Raw genomic sequence first — 24,393 nt, forward strand, 5'->3', positions numbered from 1 at the left:
GCCATGCTGAGGAAATACAGAGAGAGAGTTGTGTGGAGCTGATAGCCTTAATTAGCTTTGTATCGATCATTTGGCAATGGCTTGAATGTAAGAGACTTTCATTAACATAAAATAGTCGTGCACTATAGCTTTAAGTATTATGTAAGCAGTCCACATAAACCTCAAGGGTTGAAGGGTCTAAAAACTTGGAGTGGACTTACGATGATGTTTTTTAGCAGATGTTGTGCTTGAAATTCCCATATGTCATGGGTTGAAACGCAGATTCAATTACACATTGCCACTAAATGCAAGTCACTTGAATGTTGTCAGCGGCAAAGAAATTGCTCTAATGCAATTAATAAGAGTGTTTCATACAAAATAAATAAAAACACAATAAAAATGACGACTGACACAACTTTAAAAAGGATTTAATCTTTATGTCCACCTTAAGAACAGGAAGAAACTAGGGGACAACCACTTCATTACTATGTCATTGGACTACACAATCATCTTCAAAAACTAGAGATCAAAAACTCAAACTTTTTCTTCTGAATGAGAATGAGTTTGTTTGCTGGTTTTTATTGAGACTCGTGAGCAATGCTGGCTTCTTCGATTTGGTGTCCAGGCAACATTGAACCTGATGAGGAAGCGGAGAAAACACACATCAGGCAGTGCAAACTACAAAGATGGATTTGCTTAGTCATGGCCTGTTTGTCTTAACAAATAGCATGGAAATGAACAAGATAAACAAACGTAAGCAAATTATTTGGTGAATAAATGTGTTCACAGTACCTGTCTATTTATATGTGTGACTCTCGGTTCCACCACGTCCAAATCCTGAGAGGAAAGAGACAAGAAGCAATTACATCAGTGAACTAACATTAACAGTAGGAAGTTGAGACTTTTACTTTGACAATCTGAGAGAGAACTTTCAAGATAATAGTTTAATGAAATGGTACCAATTATGTAAAGACTGTTTTATTGAGTGTGTGACCCTATTAGGTGACAGTGTGTGCTTGTACAGCCTCGACTCAATCAGATACAAAACACCCTCTTTACACAGGGTGTTACTGGCCTAGAGTCTTACGAGCAACGGTGACTGAGAGGAACGCGCTTACCTGTAGGTCCAAAGAGTGCACTGTAGCAGGGTTTGTGACAATATGGCTTGCCATCATGCTGTAAGAGGCAGAGTTGTATCATTAAAAATAAACTAAATAAATAAAAAAATATATATTGTTAATTACATATAAAAAGGAATCCATTTTAGTATTTTGGAGGTGATCCTGCTTCCTATCTGTAAGTTCCTATAATGTAAGTATTAATATACACACACACACATATATATATATATATATATATATATATATATATATATATATATATATATATATACACATACATATATATATATACATACACACACATATATATGTATGTGTGTGTGTGTGTAAGTATCATCAAAAAGGTTATTCATGAATTATTAGTTATCTTGATCTTGTATGTTTACACACAGAGTGGAGATGATTTAATACTGGATTCTGATTTGATGTGTTGATATGTGAAGTGCTATCAGACCCCCAAACCCTGTGTACATTATTAAAGATTACAGGATATTCTTATAAGTATTGTATGTATGTCAGGTGTCTCACCTCAGCATGTGAGCCCGCCGACAGCGTCTTGTTGCACTTCTCACACTTCAGACAGGGCCTGTGCCAGTCCTTGCCCAGTGATGTCACTTTCTCGGCTGCCAAACACATAAAAGACCAAATTATTCTCCACGGCCTTAAACATCCACCACAACGACAGCCACTGTAGTCTGCAGAGGAGATGGAAGTGCCACAGGAGGGTCACAATATTTGTTTTAGACCAACAAGATTATGTCTTTGCAGATAACTTGGAGAACATTGTTTGGGTGTGGTGCTTGAGGGGAAAAGAGGACTGAGTGTCCCTGAGGAATCTGTCCTCCTCCTGCCTCATAAACTCTGATAAAGAGTCTTTATCTGCAGGGCTGATCTGCACACCCATTAGGAGGGCTGTAAAAGTAGGAAGGAAGCCGACAGTCTTGAGTTTCATGTCTTTAATGGAGGAAGGTGGACAAGAGTTTAGATGACTTTTGAGACTCGTCACACGATTACGAGCAACGAATCTGCCCAAGAATCTACATGCAAAGACGAAAAAATGAGGCTATTCGCTCATGCATAAGGTCAGAGAGCAAGCATAGGAAATGCTGAAAATAAGTATTATCGTGAACCGAGGCTGTTTATACCAAACATGTCGTAACTGAGGAGCACAAAACTTGATTAATATCTGCTGATTTTCTGAAAAAAACATAAAACAAATTCAGAAAGGACAGCAGATGTATGAACAAATACAAATAACTCTGGTTTCAGATGAAGCCCACTGACCTCCAAACCTTCAAACAATATTAGGATATGACATATTTCCTCTCTAAAAATAGCCTGATGTGGCATGAGATTATGCAATAGGCAACGGAAACAGGGAGAGTGCTCCAGGGCGAGGTCAGCCTTTCAGGCCGGTGGTATGAAAACATTTCAGCAAAATATGGTGGATTATTGTTTGACCTGGAATAATTTACTTAACTTTACTTAACTAAAATTAACAAATTATTAGACTGAGCAAACAAGTCTGTCCAACGACTAATGTAGGGGAGTCTCACAGTAGAGCTCAGTCCATTCCGATCAGTTGCTATGACGACCATGTAATGTTGTTTTACTCTTGATTGTATATGGATCTGATAAAGCATACTTTTTTGTGCACAGGCCATTTATTTTACCTGACGATATGAAAAGAAATGGGGCATTAGGGACATGGAGAATAATCCAATCTGCTCTCTGCATTAACTCACACTGTCTGGAGAATTATGGAGGCAGTCCAATATACACAAACAGACACAAATCTGAATGGAAAAACACACTGCAAGGGAGGCTGTTCAACTATTCGCCTCATTCCCTCCCAAAAAGAAAAGTCATGGTTAGGTTGTATAACTGTTTGTCAAGCTAAAAAAAGAGGCTAAGAATGCATTCCAAAGCATTTAGAGTTGAGTGAATGACCTTAAATACAGCAACACTCTTTACGGCCTGAACGTCAACTGAGTATTAAAGGAACAGTTTGGCATTTATGGAAATCAATGAAATTCTCTTTCTCGCCAAGAGATAGATTAGAAGATTGATAGGCTACCTCTCTAATGTCTAAGACATTTTGGGAAATAGTCTTATCTTAATTACTTTTCACAAATATGAAGCTACTGAGAGCTTTAAGCAAAGGGAAACAGCTAGCCTGGCTCCGTCCAAAGCTAACAAAATCTGCTACTAACACCTCTAAATCTCACAAATTAAAGGAGTAGTTTGACATTTTGGGAAATACGTTACTTATTCACTTTCTTGTGGAGAGTTAGATGAGCAAGTTGATATCCCTCTCATGTCTATACGATAAATATTAACCCACAGCCAGCAGCCAGTTAGCTTAACTTAGCAAAAAGACTGGAAACAGGGGGAAACAGCTAGCCTGGCTATGTCCAAAGCTAACAAAAAATGCTAACCTGCACCTCTAAAGCTCAGTAAATGACATGTTATATCTCTTTTTGTACAGATTAAACAGACAGCATACAATATGTTAATAAGTCAGTAAAGCATATTTCCCAAACTGTCAACACTAACATATTATTAATGCAACCTACACAACATGTTAGTTTATTTGCTTCCAACGCTTATTTGAAGTCCTGCAGTGGAAAGCAAGAGCAGTGTACTCAAAAAATGTTTTGTCTTTGTGTAGCTGGAACTGGACTAAGTTCCCTCCTCATCATTCAGTGAGGCAGCGGTAGCCTGATTGTTTCCATCTGAGAGCTTAGAAACATTAAGACAGATGAGCTGCAACTGAGACGGAGAGAGAGAGAGAGAGCGGTGAGGATGGGGGAGTGGAGCACTAAGGTGTGATGGATGAAGGAGTGAGACATGGAGCCAGTTTTTAGAGAGGTTTGGGGGGGAAATTGATGCAGACATTTCAGGATAATGATGAAGGCTGTGCTTCCACATAAAGAAGCTTTGTTTCAGGGCACTTTTCCTCTTAGCTATATTTTAGAAAAGAGCATATTTTCTTTGGTCGGCTTGTTCAGGCTGAAACAAATTGTTTTTTTGGCCAGATGGTGAAAGTTTATCCATGAAAAGGAAGAATGGGAAGCATGGCTCCCCGGTCGCACGGTCAGTTTATCTGACTGACAGTCCAAAGACTTGGCTATGTATTGTGCATTGGCTCTCTCCCTCTGTGCGTCTACCCGGAGAAGATTACTCTGTTGCACTACTGAGCTGCAGACAATGTGGTAAATGGATTAAGACACATATAAAATGGAGCTGTCCTTTCCCTCCCCGGATGCAGTAAGTGCTGCCTGCTTTGATGGTGTCCTCATGAGACAGACCTACAAGCATGGAGCCGTATTTCAGGACAGAAGGAACCTGCTTCCTGCGGTGCATTGAGCCATTATTCATGTAGCTCATCATCAGCCATCAGGAAAGGCAATTCAATTCCTACAGGGAGCACAGATCTTAAGCTCTAAACTAACTTGATAACGAGAATGCTTATAGAGTGTAGTGACATTCTCAGGAAAGTGGGCATTAATCTGAAAACAATGTATACATATAAATAAATACAAACAGCTAATAGCATGGACTGACTTACTGAAGTAAGCATATAAAATTGTGATAAAACTAGTAAGGGGAAGTAACTAATTACATTTACTTAAATACTGTACTTTACTTGAGTAATTCCATTTTCTGCTATTTTCTACTGTTATTTGAGAGTAAAATATTTTACTTTTTACTCTATAGTTACTCTTCAGATTTAACAATCCAAAACTAAAATATGATGCATTATAGATTATACTAGTTCCCAAGGAATGTAAATTAGCACCATCTCAACCAACAACAGCATTAAAGTAGTGCTTACAGTACTGTATGTTAATGCATCAGTGGTGGACGAGGCATTCAGATCATTTACTTGAGTAAAAGTATCACCCTCCAAAAAAACATTACATTAAAAATCCTGCATTCAAAAAATGTGACTTTAGTAACTTTAGACTTTAGACGTATTATCAGGAGAAAGTACTTCAAAAGTAAGTACTCCTTGTGCAGAACGGCCCCTGCATTCTCAGTGGTGGAACGTAACGAAGTACATCTACTCAAGTACTGTACTCAAGGACAAATTTGAGGTATTTTACTTAAATATTTCAAATTCCTGCTACTTTCTACTTATACTACACTAAATGTCAGAGGGAAATATTGTACCTTTTACATTTATTTCACAGTGATAGATACTGATTACTTAGCACATCAGATTTAACATACAAAATATAAATATATGTATAATATCATGCATTGTTATTATTGAACTACCTAAAGTACATAAAGCGGTTAAAAATAGCTCCACTTCAACCAACTGCAACATAAAATACAGGTTACATGTTATTGTATGAATAGCAATAATGATCCACAGTGGCTGGAGCCATTCTGCACAAGTACTTACTTACTTTACTTTACTTAAAAGTACAGTCATACTTTAACTGTATATTGCTGAAAATACTTCTGCACTTGTAGTTCAGTATTATCTATGCATGGCTTTTAAAAACAGGAATATTTTTCTTCGTATGAAATATAAATTAAAAATGCCCGCTTGCAGACGTCTGTTGGTTAAATAGAGTTTCCTGTTTCCGCGTTTGTGCTAACTTTTCATTTACCAGAAAATGTTCTCATGCGGAAAGACGATTTTCTTTGCATGCAAAAACCAAAAATTGGTGGAAAATTAAAATAAAGAGTGCAAATCTTACCGAAGTAAACTTCCTTCTGGCACTTTGGACACTTTGGCATTTTGTTGCAGCAGTGTGTGGCTTCCTACCGGAGAGAAAAGACGGTACTATAGGTATCCTGTGTGTGGATGAAGTGTGACTGCAGCTGTACCGACTGGCCCACCTGTTACTGTTAGATCGGACTGACCACGCCTCAGTCTCAGTGCAGATGTGCGCGCTCCGTCCTGTATTTATAGCACCGAGGAAATAGTTCAACTGAAACTTTTTCTCTTTTTTTTCTAACAGTGGGAGAGGCTTGTGTTGAGTCTGTGTAAGTGCATGTGCAGAAAACATAACATTGAGACGCTGAAATTAAAGAATTCAACAACTAAACTCTTTCTCTTTTTCTGGGCGGTATGGGCGATTTTAGATCCTTTTTATGGGATTTGTTTGTTTGTTTTATATTCAAACATACAGAACAGAGAAACACAATTGAACAAGAACCAAAACTTAAACTTAACATTTTATAAACTGCAGTGCTCCCATCTGAAACACTCTAACTACAGAAAATAAGAACCAACTAGCCTACCCATAATTTACAACAAAATATTGTATATAAATATTCAGGGTCACGTGATAGAAACTCAGAAAGTAAACAAGGACCAGATTTGGCAGTTTACCAACTTGATTTTAGCAACAGTTCAATCAAGTTGGTAATGCTGCCAAATGTGGTCCTTACGTTCTGAGTTTCTATCATGTGACCCTGCTGCTCTGTCATAATCTACTCGATATGTGACTCCACCAATCTGTTCAATGCTGAATGGTGATGAATAATCCTAGTGAAGGTGAATCAACAGAGTTGGCAGTGACTGAAGACAAACACACACACACACACACACACACACACACACACACACACACACACACACACACACACACACACACACACACACATTTTTGCTATACAAGTGTTGTTGTTATGTGGTTGTAATTCTATATGTATATACTTTGTAACAAAAGAAGTGATACACCAGTGATTCCCAACCAGGGGTTCTTGTACCTTTTTTGTGTACTTGTGGATCCACTTTTTTGAGTATTTAAAAAAATGTGTCATTTTACTTTTTTTTAATCAATATACTTTGAAAGTAATACTTTTTAAGTATTGTACTTCACTACATTCCAAGTCCATTACAGAGTAAAAACAAAGGTCACATGAAAAAGTCCTGATAATCTGGGAAGAAGGAACAAAAAAAGGGGGAGATAAAGCACCACCCGGCCAGCACGCAGAGTGACCCGAATCAAACACACCCAGAAGTTGTGTCACCAACAGGTGCATTCTGGATGTAGGTTAGCTATCATGCTAACTGCTAAAATGCTCACAGGTGGACCCTCCATCTGAGACTTCTGCTTCCACTGAAACAACTTCTACCTTCAGTGAGGAGGTGTGTGCCGGTGTTCTGCTGTTTGTGACAATAATCCCTGCTGTGACTGCTGAGAGGCTGAGTGGACTGGTTATACTGGGACCAGAGAGGCTGAGTGGACTGGTTATACTGGGACCAGAGAGGCTGGTTATACTGGGACCAGAGAGGCTGAGTGGACTGGTTATACTGGGACCAGAGAGGCTGAGTGGACTGGTTATACTGGGACCAGAGAGGCTGAGGTCACTGGTTATACTGGGACCAGAGAGGCTGAGTGGACTGGTTATACTGGGACCAGAGAGGCTGAGGTCACTGGTTATACTGGGACCAGAGAGGCTGAGGTCACTGGTTATACTGGGACCAGAGAGGCTGAGGTCACTGGTTATACTGGGACCAGAGAGGCTGAGTGGACTGGTTATACTGGGACCAGAGAGGCTGAGGTCACTGGTTATACTGGGACCAGAGAGGCTGAGGTCACTGGTTATACTGGGACCAGAGAGGCTGAGTGGACTGGTTATACTGGGACCAGAGAGGCTGAGTGGACTGGTTATACTGGGACCAGAGAGGCTGAGTGGACTGGTTATACTGGGACCAGAGAGGCTGAGGTCACTGGTTATACTGGGACCAGAGAGGCTGAGTGGACTGGTTATACTGGGACCAGAGAGGCTGAGTGGACTGGTTATACTGGGACCAGAGAGGCTGAGGTCACTGGTTATACTGGGACCAGAAAGGCTGAGTGGACTGGTTATACTGGGACCAGAGAGGCTGAGTGGACTGGTTATACTGGGACCAGAGAGGCTGAGTGGACTGGTTATACTGGGACCAGAGAGGCTGAGTGGACTGGTTATACTGGGACCAGAGAGGCTGAGGTCACTGGTTATACTGGGACCAGAGAGGCTGAGTGGACTGGTTATACTGGGACCAGAGAGGCTGAGGTCACTGGTTATACTGGGACCAGAGAGGCTGAGGTCACTGGTTATACTGGGACCAGAGAGGCTGAGTGGACTGGTTATACTGGGACCAGAGAGGCTGAGTGGACTGGTTATACTGGGACCAGAGAGGCTGAGTGGACTGGTTATACTGGGACCAGAAAGGCTGAGTGGACTGGTTATACTGGGACCAGAGAGGCTGAGTGGACTGGTTATACTGGGACCAGAGAGGCTGAGGTCACTGGTTATACTGGGACCAGAAAGGCTGAGTGGACTGGTTATACTGGGACCAGAGAGGCTGAGTGGACTGGTTATACTGGGACCAGAGAGGCTGAGGTCACTGGTTATACTGGGACCAGAGAGGCTGAGTGGACTGGTTATACTGGGACCAGAGAGGCTGAGTGGACTGGTTATACTGGGACCAGAGAGGCTGAGTGGACTGGTTATACTGGGACCAGAGAGGCTGAGGTCATTGGTTATACTGGGACCAGAGAGGCTGAGTGGACTGGTTATACTGGGACCAGAGAGGCGGAGGTCACTGGTTATACTGGGACCAGAGAGGCTGAGGTCACTGGTTATACTGGGACCAGAGAGGCTGAGTGGACTGGTTATACTGGGACCAGAGAGGCTGAGGTCACTGGTTATACTGGGACCAGAGAGGCTGAGGTCACTGGTTATACTGGGACCAGAGAGGCTGAGGTCACACAGAGTGGTTCATATTGTGCTTTGAGAATAAAAAGCAGATAAGTTGAACCTGGAGCAGATGGATGAGCTGTTTGCAGTGCACAAGACTTGCAGAAGGCCGTTCAGAGACAGACCGGTGAGTACAACAACACACTCTATGAACTCCCTCTCCAGATGAGAATGTCAAAAACTGTGCAGCTCTATTTTTGCTTTTATGTATGCGGCTGTAGCAGCTGTGGAATTTTATGTTTTAAACATCTCTGTGCTGTTGTCTGCCTTGGTGATGTTTTATTCTGCTGTTATTCTTTTAAGAAGCGTCAGGTTATTGAATTTATGTGGCATAATAATGTTTGTTACACCCACCGCAGTGTCCACAGCGCCCTTTTTTTTTTAATGAATTATCAGTCATTTCTGTTAAATTGTCTGAATTTTGTGCTCTTTCCAGTTAATTCTAGTGAGGCGACACTGAGCAAGGTGGTTGTTTATTTATAATTGATGATCAGTTGTATGCACAGGCTGCAAATGTCCATCTAGGCCTATAGAAATTGAATTTATTGTTGGTTTGGACATTATGGGCTCATGTTACAGATGTTGATCCACTAGTGTACAATGCACTGTATTTTGTAGTCTGATGAAGATGTTCTCTGATTTAACAGTAGTGTCATATATCATCATGTGAAAGTAAGAAAAAAGTTTTGCACACTTTAGCTCTATATGCATTTCTCTATTTATGCAGACAACGTTTGGGCAATGAGGGCCCTGAGAGAGAAATTCATTATACAAGAGTGAGCGACAGCATTTCTTACTTTCAAGTCTACTTCCAGTGATAAGCATCGCACGGCACCCCCCAGTTTGACTTATTTTCCTGTGTTCTATATCATCATATAACATCCCCCTTCCACAGATTAGTAGCCACACAGCTAGCCTGTTGTTTTTTGGTGACACAGTGAATAAGGTTGGCTTGTGATCGCACCATAATGATGATAATGATAATGCCAGATGTCTGTCTGGCTGACTGTACTTTGAGCTCACACTTTGAGTTCTGGGTGTAATCATTACAACACAAGCAGATCACACACACAACCAGGGCAACCTCCGACCTGATCAGTAGTGTCGAAAAGTTGTCCTTACTTACTTACTTGTGTGTGTGTGTGTGTGTGTGTGTGTGTGTGTGTGTGTGTGTGTGTGTGTGTTTACTTTAATGTGGTGTCTATGTCTGCAGCAGATACAGACACACCTGCAGAGTGAAGCATGTTTTTGTCTGTTTTCAGAGTTGAGTGACTTCTAAAAGATAACAAAGCCTCTAAGGATCTCTTTAATGAAATCACCATGGCAACCAAACACAATTTTGTCAGACTGCCTGCTTTAAACAGACCTCTAGTACTTTTTTTTTTCTCTGATTAAATTCACTGAGCTAATAAGATTTTCCATTATCTCTATTCATCTTTGACTGAGGTTGAAAGAAGGTTAAATTACAGAAAAAAAAACAGATTAATTTATATCCTCGTAACGAAAACTTTCTAAACATCTGATGTCAGGCAGGACAATAGACTTGGAGGGATTAACTTTTCTTTACAGTGTTTTTGTTTGGTAGAAGAAATGTTAACATGAACAGCAGTGGCCAACATGTTCAAACGAAGACAGAGAAAACATCTCCAACTTGTTTTTGGGTAACTAGCAGCGTGACTAGGAATGGCAGTCAGTTGGTTTGGGGCTGGAACCTTGTGGGAAGGTATAACGGCAATGACCCAATAAAAAATAAAGACTTAGCATAGTGATTTAACATCATATCTTTTTCAGGTCTGGTTTACAGTGACCGATTTCCCTGCAGGTTTTGCTGTTTGGGGAGAAGCTCTAAAGTCCTTGGGATAAAAGGGCCGCCTTGTAATTTTCTTTATGGATGGTTTCAATTTAATTGGGGATGCTAGGCAGAAGCTCTGCCCTTGGCAGATTAATCAAAGAGCTAATCTCTTCCATCAACCCAGGTAGCCGAGGGTCTTGCCTCAGCAGCCTGCACCTTGCCCCCCGGGTTGGCTGGGCTCTGGTCCAGTAAGTGAGGTTGGCCCCTGATGTGTCTCTGTTACTGCCTTGTAATTATATATTGCAGCGATCAGCCCTCCTCCCTTAAATTAGACAAGATTAAGATGGAGGTTTCAGGTTCTACATCACTAATCAAGTACAGTGGAGACACACAAACTGCTAGCACATGAAGACATTAATGTGCACAGTCCACAGGAGAGACATGTAATCTAGTATTGAGCTGTACAGGCAGATCAGAGCATTGATTCAAAGTAGTGCACGAAGCTGATGGTGGATGGGCAAACCAGTGCATCAGATACCAGTGAGAACACTAAGGTCATGTCTACGGTACTTATGTATTTGTTTATGTATTTTTTTCTGTGAATTTGGGATTTTTATTGGGCTGATTCCACATATTTATTTTAGAGTCAGTCTAAGTCTAAGACTCATCTTTTGTTTGAGTGGATTTATTCCCGGCAAGCATTGGAAGCGTGCGCTTTGAAAAAGCATTTCGATTTTTGCAGAAAGTATAATCGAACAGTTACACTAAATTAACCTAACTTGGACTCATTACATAAGTATTTCTAAAATCTTGCCCTAGGTCAAGAAACTAGTTTTTGAGTAAGTTAAACGAAGAAGGTTTATGCATATTTTGTGTTTAGCATTGCTTCACAATGCATTTCAGCTTCACAGCCATTAGAATCGACCCAAAGAGCTGACCATTGAAATCTTGTAAAGTAGTCAATTTGAAATATTTTATGACTGAAAACGTGGCGCTGGATCTGGCACCTATTGTAATCGTTGGGACTGAAAATGAGGTCCTGTTTTTCTCCAAGAGGATGGTCCCACTACTTTTTTGTGCTCCATGTACATCATTCAAATGCATGCAGACAGTGAAGTGACCTTTTGACCTGTGAATTCATAAGATCCAAAAACGCCTGACAAAGTTGCTCAGTGACTTAAATTCACCAAATACAGAAGAGCTACTGTAAGAGCAGCTATGTATGTTAGGTATGTTTTACTTTTAGGAGCCATAAATTATATAGCATGATACATAGCCTGCTACAGCCACATTTGTCGGGGGAAAACCATCCTATTGAAAGTACTTTATCACCTGATAAACAAGAAAAAAAAACATTTAATTTGACGTTTAAATTGTATGAGCATCAATTGGAATTTTTCGAAAATTAGAGAGGCCTCTTAATTTGAAGATTAATTGAGGAAAGTCTGAAACTACTTGCATAGCAGCAAAATAAGCCCAATACATGAAGACTTGTCATGAATCTGAAAATAACCCCTGCTCTGCTTGTTTTAATTGTACCAATATTTATTGGGTTTTGCATTTGAATTTATGTAAGCAGCACTGTAATTATACACAGTGATGGATCAGGGTTAATGCAAAGCACAAGACAAGCAAATGTGATCAGGGAGTGAAGTAAAACAAGCCGTGGCGGGGTGTCGGCCATCACTCCTACAGATTGAGACCCAGAGGAGGGAAGAACATGAAGCCAACACAGCACACTGTGTCCATTCAGTGATGCACATGCTATTAGAGCGGCTGAGTCATAAAGGGATGGGCTTTAGTTTCACACACCTAGAAACAGGACATTCTTATACACAAATACATTCATTATAGATGTATTCAGTTTCACATTTTAGTATACTGCACATGCACATATGCTGTACATTCAGATATGTTAGCATGGACACACACAACCAAGTATATTTACTCATTATAATACATAAAGCGGCTATTATCAATACTTTCATATTAACAATGGCTCACATGATTACTTGTATGTGAAAAGGCATCGCTCGTAGTGACAAACCCATAGAAACTTATCCAGTTCCTCTCAGCTCTATATGGAGCATTTTAGCATCTTTTAGCCAATAGTTTTTGTGTCCGCGACCTCTTAAAGGCCTACCTCCGTCTTTCTTTTCTTCTCTTGCTTATGCTTACAGTATTTCCCATCTTCTGTTTTCCCTTTCCTCCTTATTTTCTTATTTCTTTTGTTATTTGTTCAACTTTAGACACTTGAGTGTATTTTTTTGCTCATATTTTATGTTTTGCAAAAGATCTTAATACAGTAACTTTACATATAATTGATTTCCCACTGTGGTAGTGATATTTTCCTTCTGCTTTTTCAAAGTAGACTTACCAAAATGGGATCCTTTGACTGGAGGGTTTGAAGTACTTCTCACACCAGGGTCCCACTGGTTCTCACACTATTTCTCTCTGACACACTGCAGGTTTTTCCACGGTCACTGTCTGCACTCTTATCTCTGCTCGCCTCTGATGCTCTCATTACCTCACGCTCCACATTCGTTTCCCGGGATTTAAGTCAAACTGGGAGCATCTGCGCTGTGTTGTGGTTGCTGGGGCGATAAGTCATCTCTGGATTGATTACCTTACCCCAACATCAGAGGTCAAAGACTTGATTGTTGTCAGTGAGGACTCTAATGATGCCTTTATAATCAGAGTAAGAAAACTCTTCCAGAAAGACTTAATGACCCATGCAAGGATGAAGACTTAGTGTTGTATTTTGTGGGGATCGTCCGATACTGTTTTTTCAAGGACAATACCGATACCGATTATTTGGATATTTGGAACCGATATGCATTTACAGTGAAAATGTAATCAAGTAAATCAAAATTAAGATTTTGGAATGTTACAAACTCCATACGAAACTTTGTTTAAATGCTTTAAGAATTGCTTTAATACATTAGAACTGTCAACATAACACAGAGTAAAAGATTGTCAGTGGGGCTCTTTTTAATTAATTAACTTTATCGGTTATCAGGCAAATAAAACTCTGATACAGATAATCTGCAAACTGCCAAAAAACAGCCTAACCCTATTATGGCCCAAAATGAGATATTACGAAGGTGACGTGTAACCTTGAATTGATCCTATAAAAGTTCTGTTCCCAAGTGTGACTCCATTTTTAGAGGATATGACATATTGCATGTGTAATATTGGTAATGGCCATACCACAACACTGTATGCTTTAATAGAGACTTTCCTCAACTGCCCTGAACCTCACCATCACTCAGCTCACTGACGTGTTTGTGGAGTCATTTGTCTTGCATCACATCATCTTGGAGACATTCTTTCTCTTTCATCATGTCGCTCGCCCTCTGCTGAGTTATACTTAGCTGTTTGAACATGCTTACCAGCTAACTGCTGCTCCCTTTGGACTCCTGCAGGATACTGATTGGATTCAATGAGTGAATTCTGGTGTCATGATGACCACGAGAACAATTTTGTGAGCTTGTGAGCCTGTTGACGCTGTAGAAATGCTGCCATGTGTGGCCACAGTCCCCTGCTGATCAGCTCTGTAGGAGCAGAAAGTTGTGCTACTTGGACTACTATATACAGTACAGTGTCTCTGCAGGTCTGCAACTACTCAGAAAGCTGCTGCAAGAAAGTCAATTGCATCTTCCCATTGGCTTCCTGTGTCAAACAATTGATTTTAAAATACCAATGTTGGTTACTTTGTTTATTTACCACTGAATAGTATGGAGCCAAATTAATGCTGGATTACATTCATGCAGAGGTGGAAATGTAGCAATATCATAGTAAAAGTCATACATTCCAAATCTTACTAAGTAAAAGTTTTAGCATCAAAATATAGTTAATGTACCAGTTGCAAAAGTACTCATAAAGCGGAATGGCCTATTTCACAATCGTATATATCTTATGTTATTGTATTATAATTGTTGATGTGTTAATGTGTTCATCACATTAATGTTGCAGCTGGTAAAGGAGGAGCTAATTGTAACTACTTCATATACTGCTTGGTGCTTGTGAATTTCCTTCCCTCTTTTTTTTGTGATCAACTTTTTTTATTGCCACCCTCAGACATACAAAACAAATTCCACAATGTGTGACAGGTAGTATCAAATAGAATAGTGCACAGAACAGATAAACAGAAATTCAACAAGAACAAAAACCCTCTCCCACCCCCCACCCTCTGTGGTCTCAAGGAAAACAAGACAAACAAACAAACAAACAAACAAACAGAAACCACACCTTGTCTAGTCACTCTCTAATTCTTGTGGGGTTAAGGTCATTAAGTCTGATAGTTGTGCTGCTGCGCTTTTCCATAGGTTGATAGTTGATGATTTGGCTTTGTTAACTCTAATGCCTTTTTATGTCATATGTAGAGCACTTTCACTTGCCTTGTTGTTGAATAGCGCTATACAAATAAACGTGCATTGAACCCAGTTCTTTCTAAAGAGAGGGGGAAGCATGCCCCAGGTTTCAGAGCCTCTGTGCAAGAAGTCGGAGATGGCAGACGAGTTTAGGACATGTTTGACTTGGATGCCTTTCAGTTGTGGCTCTTCAATCAAAACAAACACTTGCACAGATTCATTCATGTACAAACACTGCTGGTCAGGGTAAGAACAGGTCAAGCAATTAGATCTTCATGGGAACTGTCAAGGGAGGAAAGCCCAAATTGGGCACAATTAAAGAGAAAAAACATTCCTACAAACGTTTTTTGATAGAAAAAGAATCCCATGAATACCAGATGGTACGAAATTCAAAACAGCCATTTAAACCCACAGTGCTAGGGTAAACCATTGTCATTAAGGCTCATTTAATGCTGGGACCTGGCATGAGCTCAACTATTTAGAAGAATGAAAAAGGTCAAACAAATAAACACTGTGGTGAGCTGTAATTACCTTGGCAACTGGGTAGTTGTTTGTCAAGGAGGTTGTGTCCGCTGCTATGGCAACCGTGAGTTCCTCAATAACAGGAAATGAAGAGGCTGCATGTTTCTGAGGATACGTGTGATCATTTCCTTTTTAAAGACATAAAGGAAAGTCCCTGTCAAATCTCTTCAAGTAAAATGTACAGATCTTGATTGAATCAGAAAGAACAAACATCACAATTGTCCCTTCACAGTCATTTCTCCATCCGTTTATCGGTGTATTAATGCGGCAATATGAGGTTTTCAAATTGCAATTTTCAAGATTATAATAATAAGATAAGATAGTATTTGTTAATCCCACACTGGGGAAATTCCTGTGTTCCTCTTTAATGCAACATCATAATGTAGCACTGCAATATGAGCCATCTCTGGACAATATTCTGCACTATGCATATTTATTTATTTATCACTCTTTGTTACCTCCAACTATGCAATATGTCATATCTATTCACCAGCACCTTACTCATCTGTATATTTGTGTATATATACTGTCTGTTTATATAAGGGTGTTTATTGTGTAAATATGTCTCTTTTTTACTATTATTATTATTATTATTATTATTATAACTGATATTATAACTATTTTCTTGTTCATATACTTTATGTATATATTTTTTTCTCCTATGTCTACTTAATGTGTATTTGTGTTATTCTGAAGTGTGTACATTGTTTTTCTTTTTTTCTTTTGAGCTGCTGTAACACAGGAATTTCCCCAGTGTGGGATTAATAAAGTCTATCTTATCTTGTGATTATAATATAATTACAGTTTATCTAATCCCATCTTTCAAACAGTGATTGTCAAATCATAGTTTTGCAACCGTAACAAAGCCTCGTTTCGCAAATTTGAAAATACGTTGGTGGTTCTGTAGCATTCGACCCGTAGCAAAGATGACGACCGTCGAGGGCGAGTAGTGTCCAGCGTTTCACACTCCAACGCTCTGAGTGCAGCATCTGGGTACTCGCAGTGCACCACATTTGGCCATACTTCGACTGTGTGAACGCACAATGCACTCAAAATAGCAAGTGTAAATACAGAAGTGCGTGATTTGAGACACAGCAACTGTTTTTAACCAACTCATGCTAATATTAGCCTAATTAGCAAGGTTCAAGGCAAAATCAAGGGTTTGCCTGCTAGAAACATGCTTTTTTTCCACTGTCATATGAAAACAAGCATGTTGCAAGTGGTAAATTATCAATATAAACCACATACTGTATGTAGCAGCCTACTGTTTGAAAGTGGAAATCCTGACATGCGTAGCAACAGTGAATCAACACAACGTTCAGACTAAATCCTGACTAAATCTAGACTTTGAAGGAAATCCAACAAAAAATGCAAAGACGTTACACTTGGGAAATATTATCCAGCATAAATCTGTGAATTAAAAATTGGATGTGTGCAAGTAGCCTGCTGCTTGGATGCTTTAGATAATATATTTTACCCAGGAGTGCCTGTATATCATCAACATCTGGTTTTGACAGCGCAGTATTTAGCCTCACAGTTTTCCCCTGCGCCTCATTTTGTGCTTTAAGATTTGTTGCACATACTTGCCTATTCATTGCAATGTAACCTGCTTCACATCATTTGTTTTCTGACTGAGAGAGAAACATCATATTTCACTGTTAACTATGCAAGCCTGTTTTCTGGATCGCACCAGCCCTTCCTCACAAGTCTAATATTTTGCCTATTGACAGAAATCGTCTGGTGAAAAGCTGCCTTTATTCTCCTTGACATACTCCAAACCTGTTTCTTTGCTCGTTTTAGAGCCACAGTTTGACAATATCACCTTACATTTACTGCCAAAAGCCACCTTTGCTAGGACCCATTGGCTGAAAGGTAACCAGGCATGCTGGATGAAATTTAGGGGTGTTTTATTCCAAAGAGCATGACTCCAATTTTCCATAATCAGACAATTTGCTTTACCCAAAATGGCTATATGAGCTTGGATATTATTTTGAATGAAAGCACAGCAGTTTAAGCAGAGTAAGACTGTGAAACAATACCACATGTTTAATGGCTTTTAGTGGTGTTGTTGTTTTGCCGCACAGATTCAAAGTGTTTTCTGCTGAATTCTGCAAACTGGCTCCTTATCATGTCTTTCTGTTATAATGTTCTGTTCTTTTCTCTCACTCTTCTCTCCTCTATCCTGGTTTTGTCAATCAAGAAGTATTTGGCTGTTGCTAGATTGTCACTGTACATAATCATTTGCTCGTATTTCTTTACATTAACAATGGATTAAATCCCTAAGTGTAATGTGACATGTACCACTGAAACCCACAGAAAATGATCACGCGACACAGTTCTTCAGAATTCTACTGAGTGTTTCAGTGTCTTTCATCTCACTGAAAGCAGTTAGCACGTTTTAGCAGCTGAAGAGCCAGACATTTCCCTCAGCAGTTGGCAGAGACAGAGCTAAAGTAGAGTGAATATTGGACTTACATTTATTAGACGGACACAAACACAACTCCAAATGAATGATCATTTTGCTCTGTGTCTGCTGAATGTGTTTGCTTACGCTATCACCATAACAACTGTACAAGGTGATAATATCTGCGCTGCAGGAAGGACAAAAAAAAACAACCAGTTAATGCAGCTTAAGTGACGTTCCCGGTTAAATAATGATCTTTTTTTGATTGCCACTGCTTGAACGCCTGTTGCTTAAACAGCCTGCCTTGCAGCTTTTTTCTTTAACTACTTTTCTGTCTGCAATTCAGTGCTATGGTTTTACACTTGTATCAATGAATGAGAAAATAGTCAGCAGAAATATGTCCAACTCTGTTGGTTAAATATTTACACTTTGTTTGGCTTGGAATGAGTTCCTCCCCAACCTCAATAACTAATCAGAAGACACACTCCCCTCTTTGTTCCCGGGCCTCCACAACTTCTGCTGTGTACAGTCAGTAAATCGTTTCCCTCCTCTGGAGTCTTGAAAACGACTTCCACTGAAACCAGTAGAACTTTCTTCCATAAACCTCCACCTTCATTGTAGATCAAGCCAATTTGCACTGAAATGTATCACCTGTTGACAGTCTCTCATGACTTTCTCTCCAAAAATCTCAATATGTTAAGATTTCTGCTCATTAGAGCTCAATTTTGGCTGTGATACCAACTCACGCTGCTTTATTTCAGCACCATCGGGCCTTTTTAAAGGTAAGAGAAATTACCGCAGAGAGATGTTAATGTTTTTTGGAACGTAAATGCTGACACATTAATGCAAACATGGGATTTGCAGTTGCTAGATCAAGACTCATTTGTCAGTTTTTAGTAACTCAGTGGGTGTCGTATCACCTCATTGTAGACTTGGCACAAAGTCATAACAATAACAAGTCTAAAAGCATTTCCCACTGAGCAGCTACAAGCTAGCTTTCTTTTCTTTTACTTGGCTTTTTCTAAAGTTTACAGTAGGTGAACACATGGTGGACGGCTTCACCAGGCTTTGACTTTTGAGATGGCTTATAAATCTGTCTTGTGCCACAATTGGTGACAGTTTGTATGTCCAAGATCTGTTATGGTGCCAAGTTGGGCTTTAAAGGCTGGACTTCAGGACCAAACTCTGCAAAGAATACTTTTTGCATGCTTCTGCCATGGTGACCAAAACCTTTGAGTGCTATTTGTAAGAGGACATCGAGCTTCTGTTTGAATGGCTGCTATTATAGTTTGAGTAAACACTGTGTGTTCGGTGGAATATCTTTGTTATAATGCATCTCTGCTTTTAAATGAAATGTTTGACACTTCTAGAAAATGATTTTTTTTCTTGCTGAGAATCAGATAAGAAGATTGATACCACACTCATGTTGTGCATTATCTATGGAACTGGAGCCACGAGGCAATTAGCTTAGCTTAGCACAAAGACTGGAGGCAGAGGGAAACAGCTAGCCTAGCTCTGTCTAAAGCTAATAAATTAACATGGTATGTCTTAAGTGTTCCGTACACACGCAAAATAGATGTGGTTTTATGGGAAGACACTGCTTCCAGTTTTTATGCTAAGCTAAGGTAATGCCTCTTGGCTTAGTTATCATAGTTACAGAAATACAATGCACAGACATTGTGGTATCAATCTTCTCATCTAACTTTTGGCAAGAAAGTGAATGAATATGTGACAAAATGTAGAACTATTCTTTTAAGTAGTTGAGTCTTCTTTAAAGGCAGGTGGTTACTATGGAAAAAAATGAGAATCAAAGTAACCACAAACACTTTCACAAGGTTAGCAGGTCTGGAAATTGCTCTTGCAGAAATGCACCAGTCCTAGCCGCTTGCCTCTCCACTTTTAACAGGCAATTTTCATCACACAGCGGTTTTCTTTTGATTCTTTTAAAAGCTTCATGGTTGGTTTCCATCTCAGCTAAAACTACATCTAAATCCTGAACACTGTGAGCAATCATTGACCAAAAAAGATTTGGATAGTTACATTTTTATCTTGTAAATGCCACATAGATCCCACTTCAGATCAATCACCAGACTTAATGATTCACAAAGCGCAAGGAATTAAATGCTAGTGCTCTCCTTCTCCTCGTAAGTCATGTTAAGAGATTCAGCAGGAACATTGACCACGGACGGACTGTAAATGTAACTCAAGCTGACTTCATGTTCAATAACTGAGATAGTTTTCTAGGATGATTAAAAAAAACAATGCTATGCTTTATTAAGCTCATAATTTGGCAGAAATACAGTTTATATTACAGAGACTGTGAAAATACTCAGTAAAATGGATGCATTTAACCATTAAGAGAAACACATGAGGTCATTAATTGTTTTGTTTTGACTCCGATAATCAGTGAACAAAATGAAAGCAGTGCGGATGTATTCACAATTTAATGAACCAGCTGTGTGTGTGCAGTAACACCCATAATTAAAGCCATTATTTGTACTTAAATCTGATCAGATTTCACCCTGAAAGAATGCTTACATCTGCAAGATTATCTACATTCTCGAACAACAGTCTTATTATCTGCTCCCTCACACTTTCCCACATGCCATATTTAGAATATTACTAGGGTAAAATGACTGAATGCTGGTATTTGGAAAAACCACCACATATACTCTGTGCAACTGGAGAATGCATTGAGAAAAATAGATCTCATGATGTATATGACTAAATGCCTTCAGACAGAAACTATGAATCCCAGTGAATGTCAAATCGCAGTCTGAGAGCCATTAATCATCAAGTGTGCATGTCTGTATTGTCTGTATTTCCAAAAAAACTCATGAAGTTGGTTCAACAACTGAGAAATATAATACTGTAGAGAGCTGGCCAGAGTTAGAGGTGTGCAACTGCCCAAACACAAGGTAAAGGTTGCATTATATAAGAAACTGGGAACTTTATTTAGACATATAGATTTGTTGCTTTGTCCCCATGTATGCCATCTAATTTTGAATCCATAAATAATACGATTTATGTAATAGAGTTTCTCTGTCTGAGCCCGGCCCACGTCCGACAGAGCAGTAACCGAACCCGGCCTGAGCCCGACAGGCATTAAGATATTTATGTCCGAGCCCGACCCGAGCCCGACCGTTCTTTTTCTCATACTAATGACGTGTGGAAAGCCCGCTTTTATTAAGCAACACATGGGGCAACAAGCGCACGTATAACACAGTCGCGCACCAAATAAACTTTTTTTTTATTTAAAATGTTCAATGCCTTATTGCGTTGATGTGACTGAGCCCAACCCGAACCCGAACATCATTTCTAAATATCTGTCCGAACTCGGCCCGACCCGTCGGGTCCCAACGGGCTCGGTTCGGGTATCCATCTTCTATTATGTAAGTATAATCCTGAGGAAATACTTGAAACTTGACTCTGATTGTGTATGTTGTTTGCTGCTGCTACCAGATTCCATTTATTTCCATAAGTATGGCAGGTGGCCACAGTTTATAGTCTTCTGGTTGCGATTGTTGTTATTCTCGTCCATTAAAAGTTGTTGGCTAAACCATAAATCAAGGGAGATATTGAACCCTTTGAAATTTGAAACATACACATAAGGATCATACTTTTGCATAAAAAATTCTAGGGTCTGTGAGTCCCTCAGTGTGTTTACTTTGTCGTCAAGGCTCAAGCCTTTTAGTCTGACAGTACGCAGGCCAGTAAGGCTCACCTCCAGAAAACCATTCCCTTCCCTGACTCTATTTCATTCAGCTCCATCTGGATGATAGTCCCATATCCAAATCGGTGCTGTAGATTTTGTAGTTGCTGAGTGTGATGTGGTCCACTTCTGGCAGCTAGGCAGGGCCCCTGTATGCGCTGTATCTCAATGAGGGGTTTGGATGTTGCATTGAACAGATCACCAGACACCGAGATGTGTTTTGATGTGGGTGTAGATATAAATGGATTCTGACTGTAAATTGGATCCATCGTGGAGAGTGTTTTGGGATCTTTATTTTCCAGGAAAGTTTGACTGTGCATGTGTGCTGTTTTTCATTGATGACATATTCATACACATTTACATCTGGGAGCTCTTTATATCTCTGTTGAACCACTGTTTTCTATTTAAGCTGCTGCACTGGAGGAATTGGTGTCTAAGGTTTCCATTGTCAGCCTTGTAAATGGCAGGTTCTGTCCCTTTTACAACACACAGTAAAACAGCTTATTAAAACCAGTTTTGCCCGGCACATGTGCAGTTTACAATGATAATGGTGGCTGATTTTCCACTTGAAATTCTTAGTAATTTTTGAAACAATGGGTCTTTGATTTCAGATAGGCTAGAGGTAGCAAAAACAGGCTTGTCATTTGGCTAAATAGCAAATGAAGCTAACATCAGCTCCATGAGTTGGTTGAAAACGTTAATAATAAAATAATAATGTAGTATCAGCTATAAAATTAGAATATAAACCTGTTTGGCTGCTCAGCTAGCTAACATATGATTTCATATATTCAAACAGTAACGGTATGTTTTCACTTTTAACATTACTAGAGAAACATTACTTTGAACATTCAGAAGTTACTTTTTTTTTTTTTAGGGAAAACCACTTTCTTTCCTGTTAGAGGGAACCGTTAAAAGGCTTGTGGTTTTCCTTGATACATTTTATACTTGGACCAAATCAAATAAAGCTTCTTGTGGCAGGGGGATTTTTGAGCCACAATTCTTGGCAACGCCACCAAGCCTGTCTAACCACAGACCAGTGAATAATCAAGCACTAATAACATGTTATACCTATAATAAGTCATCTTCAGACATGTTTGCATCTGGAGTAGAATACATTTCTGTCTTACACTTCCTCCACCGCTGAGAATATAATGTAGTAATTTCCGCTTGAAGATGTGTTTTAGTAAAGAGGCTCTCTAAATCATACAAAAAGTTAGAGATGTTGGAAATAACTTGGAATGCTGCTCGTCTGAGAAACCCGGGTCTCCTTGGCAACCGCCTCCCCCAAAACACAAACAGGCCTCGATTCCCTCGCCAGGCAAATAAAAGCGAACGCAGAGAAAATGTTTTCCCAAGTGATAGACTCTGGAGGGTCCCTGTGGTGGGCTTTCACTATGTGGGAACGCTCTGTGACCACTGAAGAGGTCTGTGAAATAATATCAGAGCAACAGCTGGGGTCTTTGCAGGCTAAAGTGTGCAGAATTGAGATCCTGTTAAGATTTGCTCTGGTTTCTAATCCATCTGCTGTCCAGTGTATTTGCACTCAGACTGGCATAAAGCACAAGCATAAAACAGCTGACTTCTAAAAATACAGGCAAAACACCTGGAACTGAACTGACATTTGAGAACTATTGTTCATCATTTTCAATGTTTCAAACGAGAATAAAACCTTTTTTGGACATATTCTGTGGAAACAGTGTCTAAGCTTCTTGTTTCTGTAGCATACTGAAACAATTATTTTATATTTATTTTATTTTATAATATCAGTGTCAGACATTTACTATATATTTGTGTTTTAGTAAATTCATGTTTTTAATAATTACAGTGTTAAAATATGACTTATCTGAAAGCCTACGTGCTGTAAAGAATGAAATCATATTGTACTTACCCTTTAGGAGGAAAATTATCACAGAGAACCACAGAGAGTTAAGGCATTTGTTGTGAAAAGTTGCAAAAGATTAAGATGGACGTGTTTTTGGCAGTTCATTTTGGGGATGCAACATTTGACTGACATTTGAGGGCTGACCCTGCTAGGAGACGCGCTGTCAATCTCTGTTTAAATTCCAACGATATACAGTGTATGCTGATTTAAATTCAGCTTAAAGAACATCCTATGTCAAGAGAAGAGAGTCAGCCCTTGTCCTCTCTACTATTGTTGTCTCCCTACCTATCATCTCCTCTCATTGACATTCCTGTCATCTTTCATCCTCCTTCACAAGTGACTACAAACCGCTTGCAGCACATTTAGCTCAGCACCCCTCCTCACTTGTTTTCCATCTCAGTCTGGCAGCCTACACACTGGGTCCATTGTACATTACACAGAGAGGCTTTGCCCATTTACTGGGTACTCCACAATGAGTGAAGCTGCTGTGACGACAGCGGGCGTGTCTTTTGATGCATTGCAGACTGTATTTATGTAAGAGAGAACCAGAAATTCAACACATTAGCAGCTAAATGTTTGCCTTCTTGTCCCTCTTGTGCAACCGTTTAGCATGTGTGTGCACAGTGGCTTCAGGCCCGCTGATTAGGTCATTGTTTTTATATCCGAGCTCAATTAAAGATAAGAATTAGGTGGAGTTACTCGTGACAGCTGCTGTCTGTTTCCACCTGGCGAGTGTAAGTCCAATATTGACTCTCCTTTTAGCTCTGTTTTGGTCTCCATCAACCTAAATAAATGGCTTTTTAGCTGCTAAATGGTCCAGTACATGTTCACCAGCTACAGTAGCTACCTCTCTTTGTCTGTCTGCTGCAGGTAGCTTTCATTTGTATCCATCCCC

General features: G+C 39.7%; 1 protein-coding gene across 1 annotated transcript; it reads right to left on the bottom strand.

Annotated features, from left to right (window-relative positions):
• Positions 1-391: 391 nt before the first annotated feature.
• On the bottom strand, positions 392-6,017 carry crip1 (cysteine-rich protein 1). The gene is made up of 5 exons (XM_028565220.1): positions 5,816-6,017; positions 1,629-1,723; positions 1,098-1,155; positions 772-816; positions 392-616 (listed from the first exon to the last, which is right to left on the bottom strand). Exons 1-4 carry the CDS (start codon positions 5,853-5,855, stop codon positions 776-778), a joined length of 234 nt encoding a protein of 77 aa, XP_028421021.1. The 5' UTR covers positions 5,856-6,017; the 3' UTR covers positions 392-616; positions 772-775.
• Between the last annotated feature and the right edge of the window lie 18,376 nt (positions 6,018-24,393).

Source organism: Perca flavescens, chromosome 20 (genome assembly GCF_004354835.1).
Source record: "Perca flavescens isolate YP-PL-M2 chromosome 20, PFLA_1.0, whole genome shotgun sequence".
In the NCBI taxonomy this organism is placed as follows: domain Eukaryota; kingdom Metazoa; phylum Chordata; class Actinopteri; order Perciformes; family Percidae; genus Perca; species Perca flavescens.

What these genes read in the sequence shown, in the direction of transcription:
- crip1 (XM_028565220.1), bottom strand. Translation starts at nt 5,855, where the DNA reads ATGCCAAAGTGTCCAAAGTGCCAGAAGGAAGTTTACTTCG. An exon ending in CGGCGGGCTCACATGCTGAG is followed by an intron (nt 1,156 to 1,628) that starts GTGAGACACCTG and finishes TGCCTCTTACAG; the next exon opens with CATGATGGCAAGCCATATTG. An exon ending in TGCACTCTTTGGACCTACAG is followed by an intron (nt 817 to 1,097) that starts GTAAGCGCGTTC and finishes CTTTCCTCTCAG; the next exon opens with GATTTGGACGTGGTGGAACC.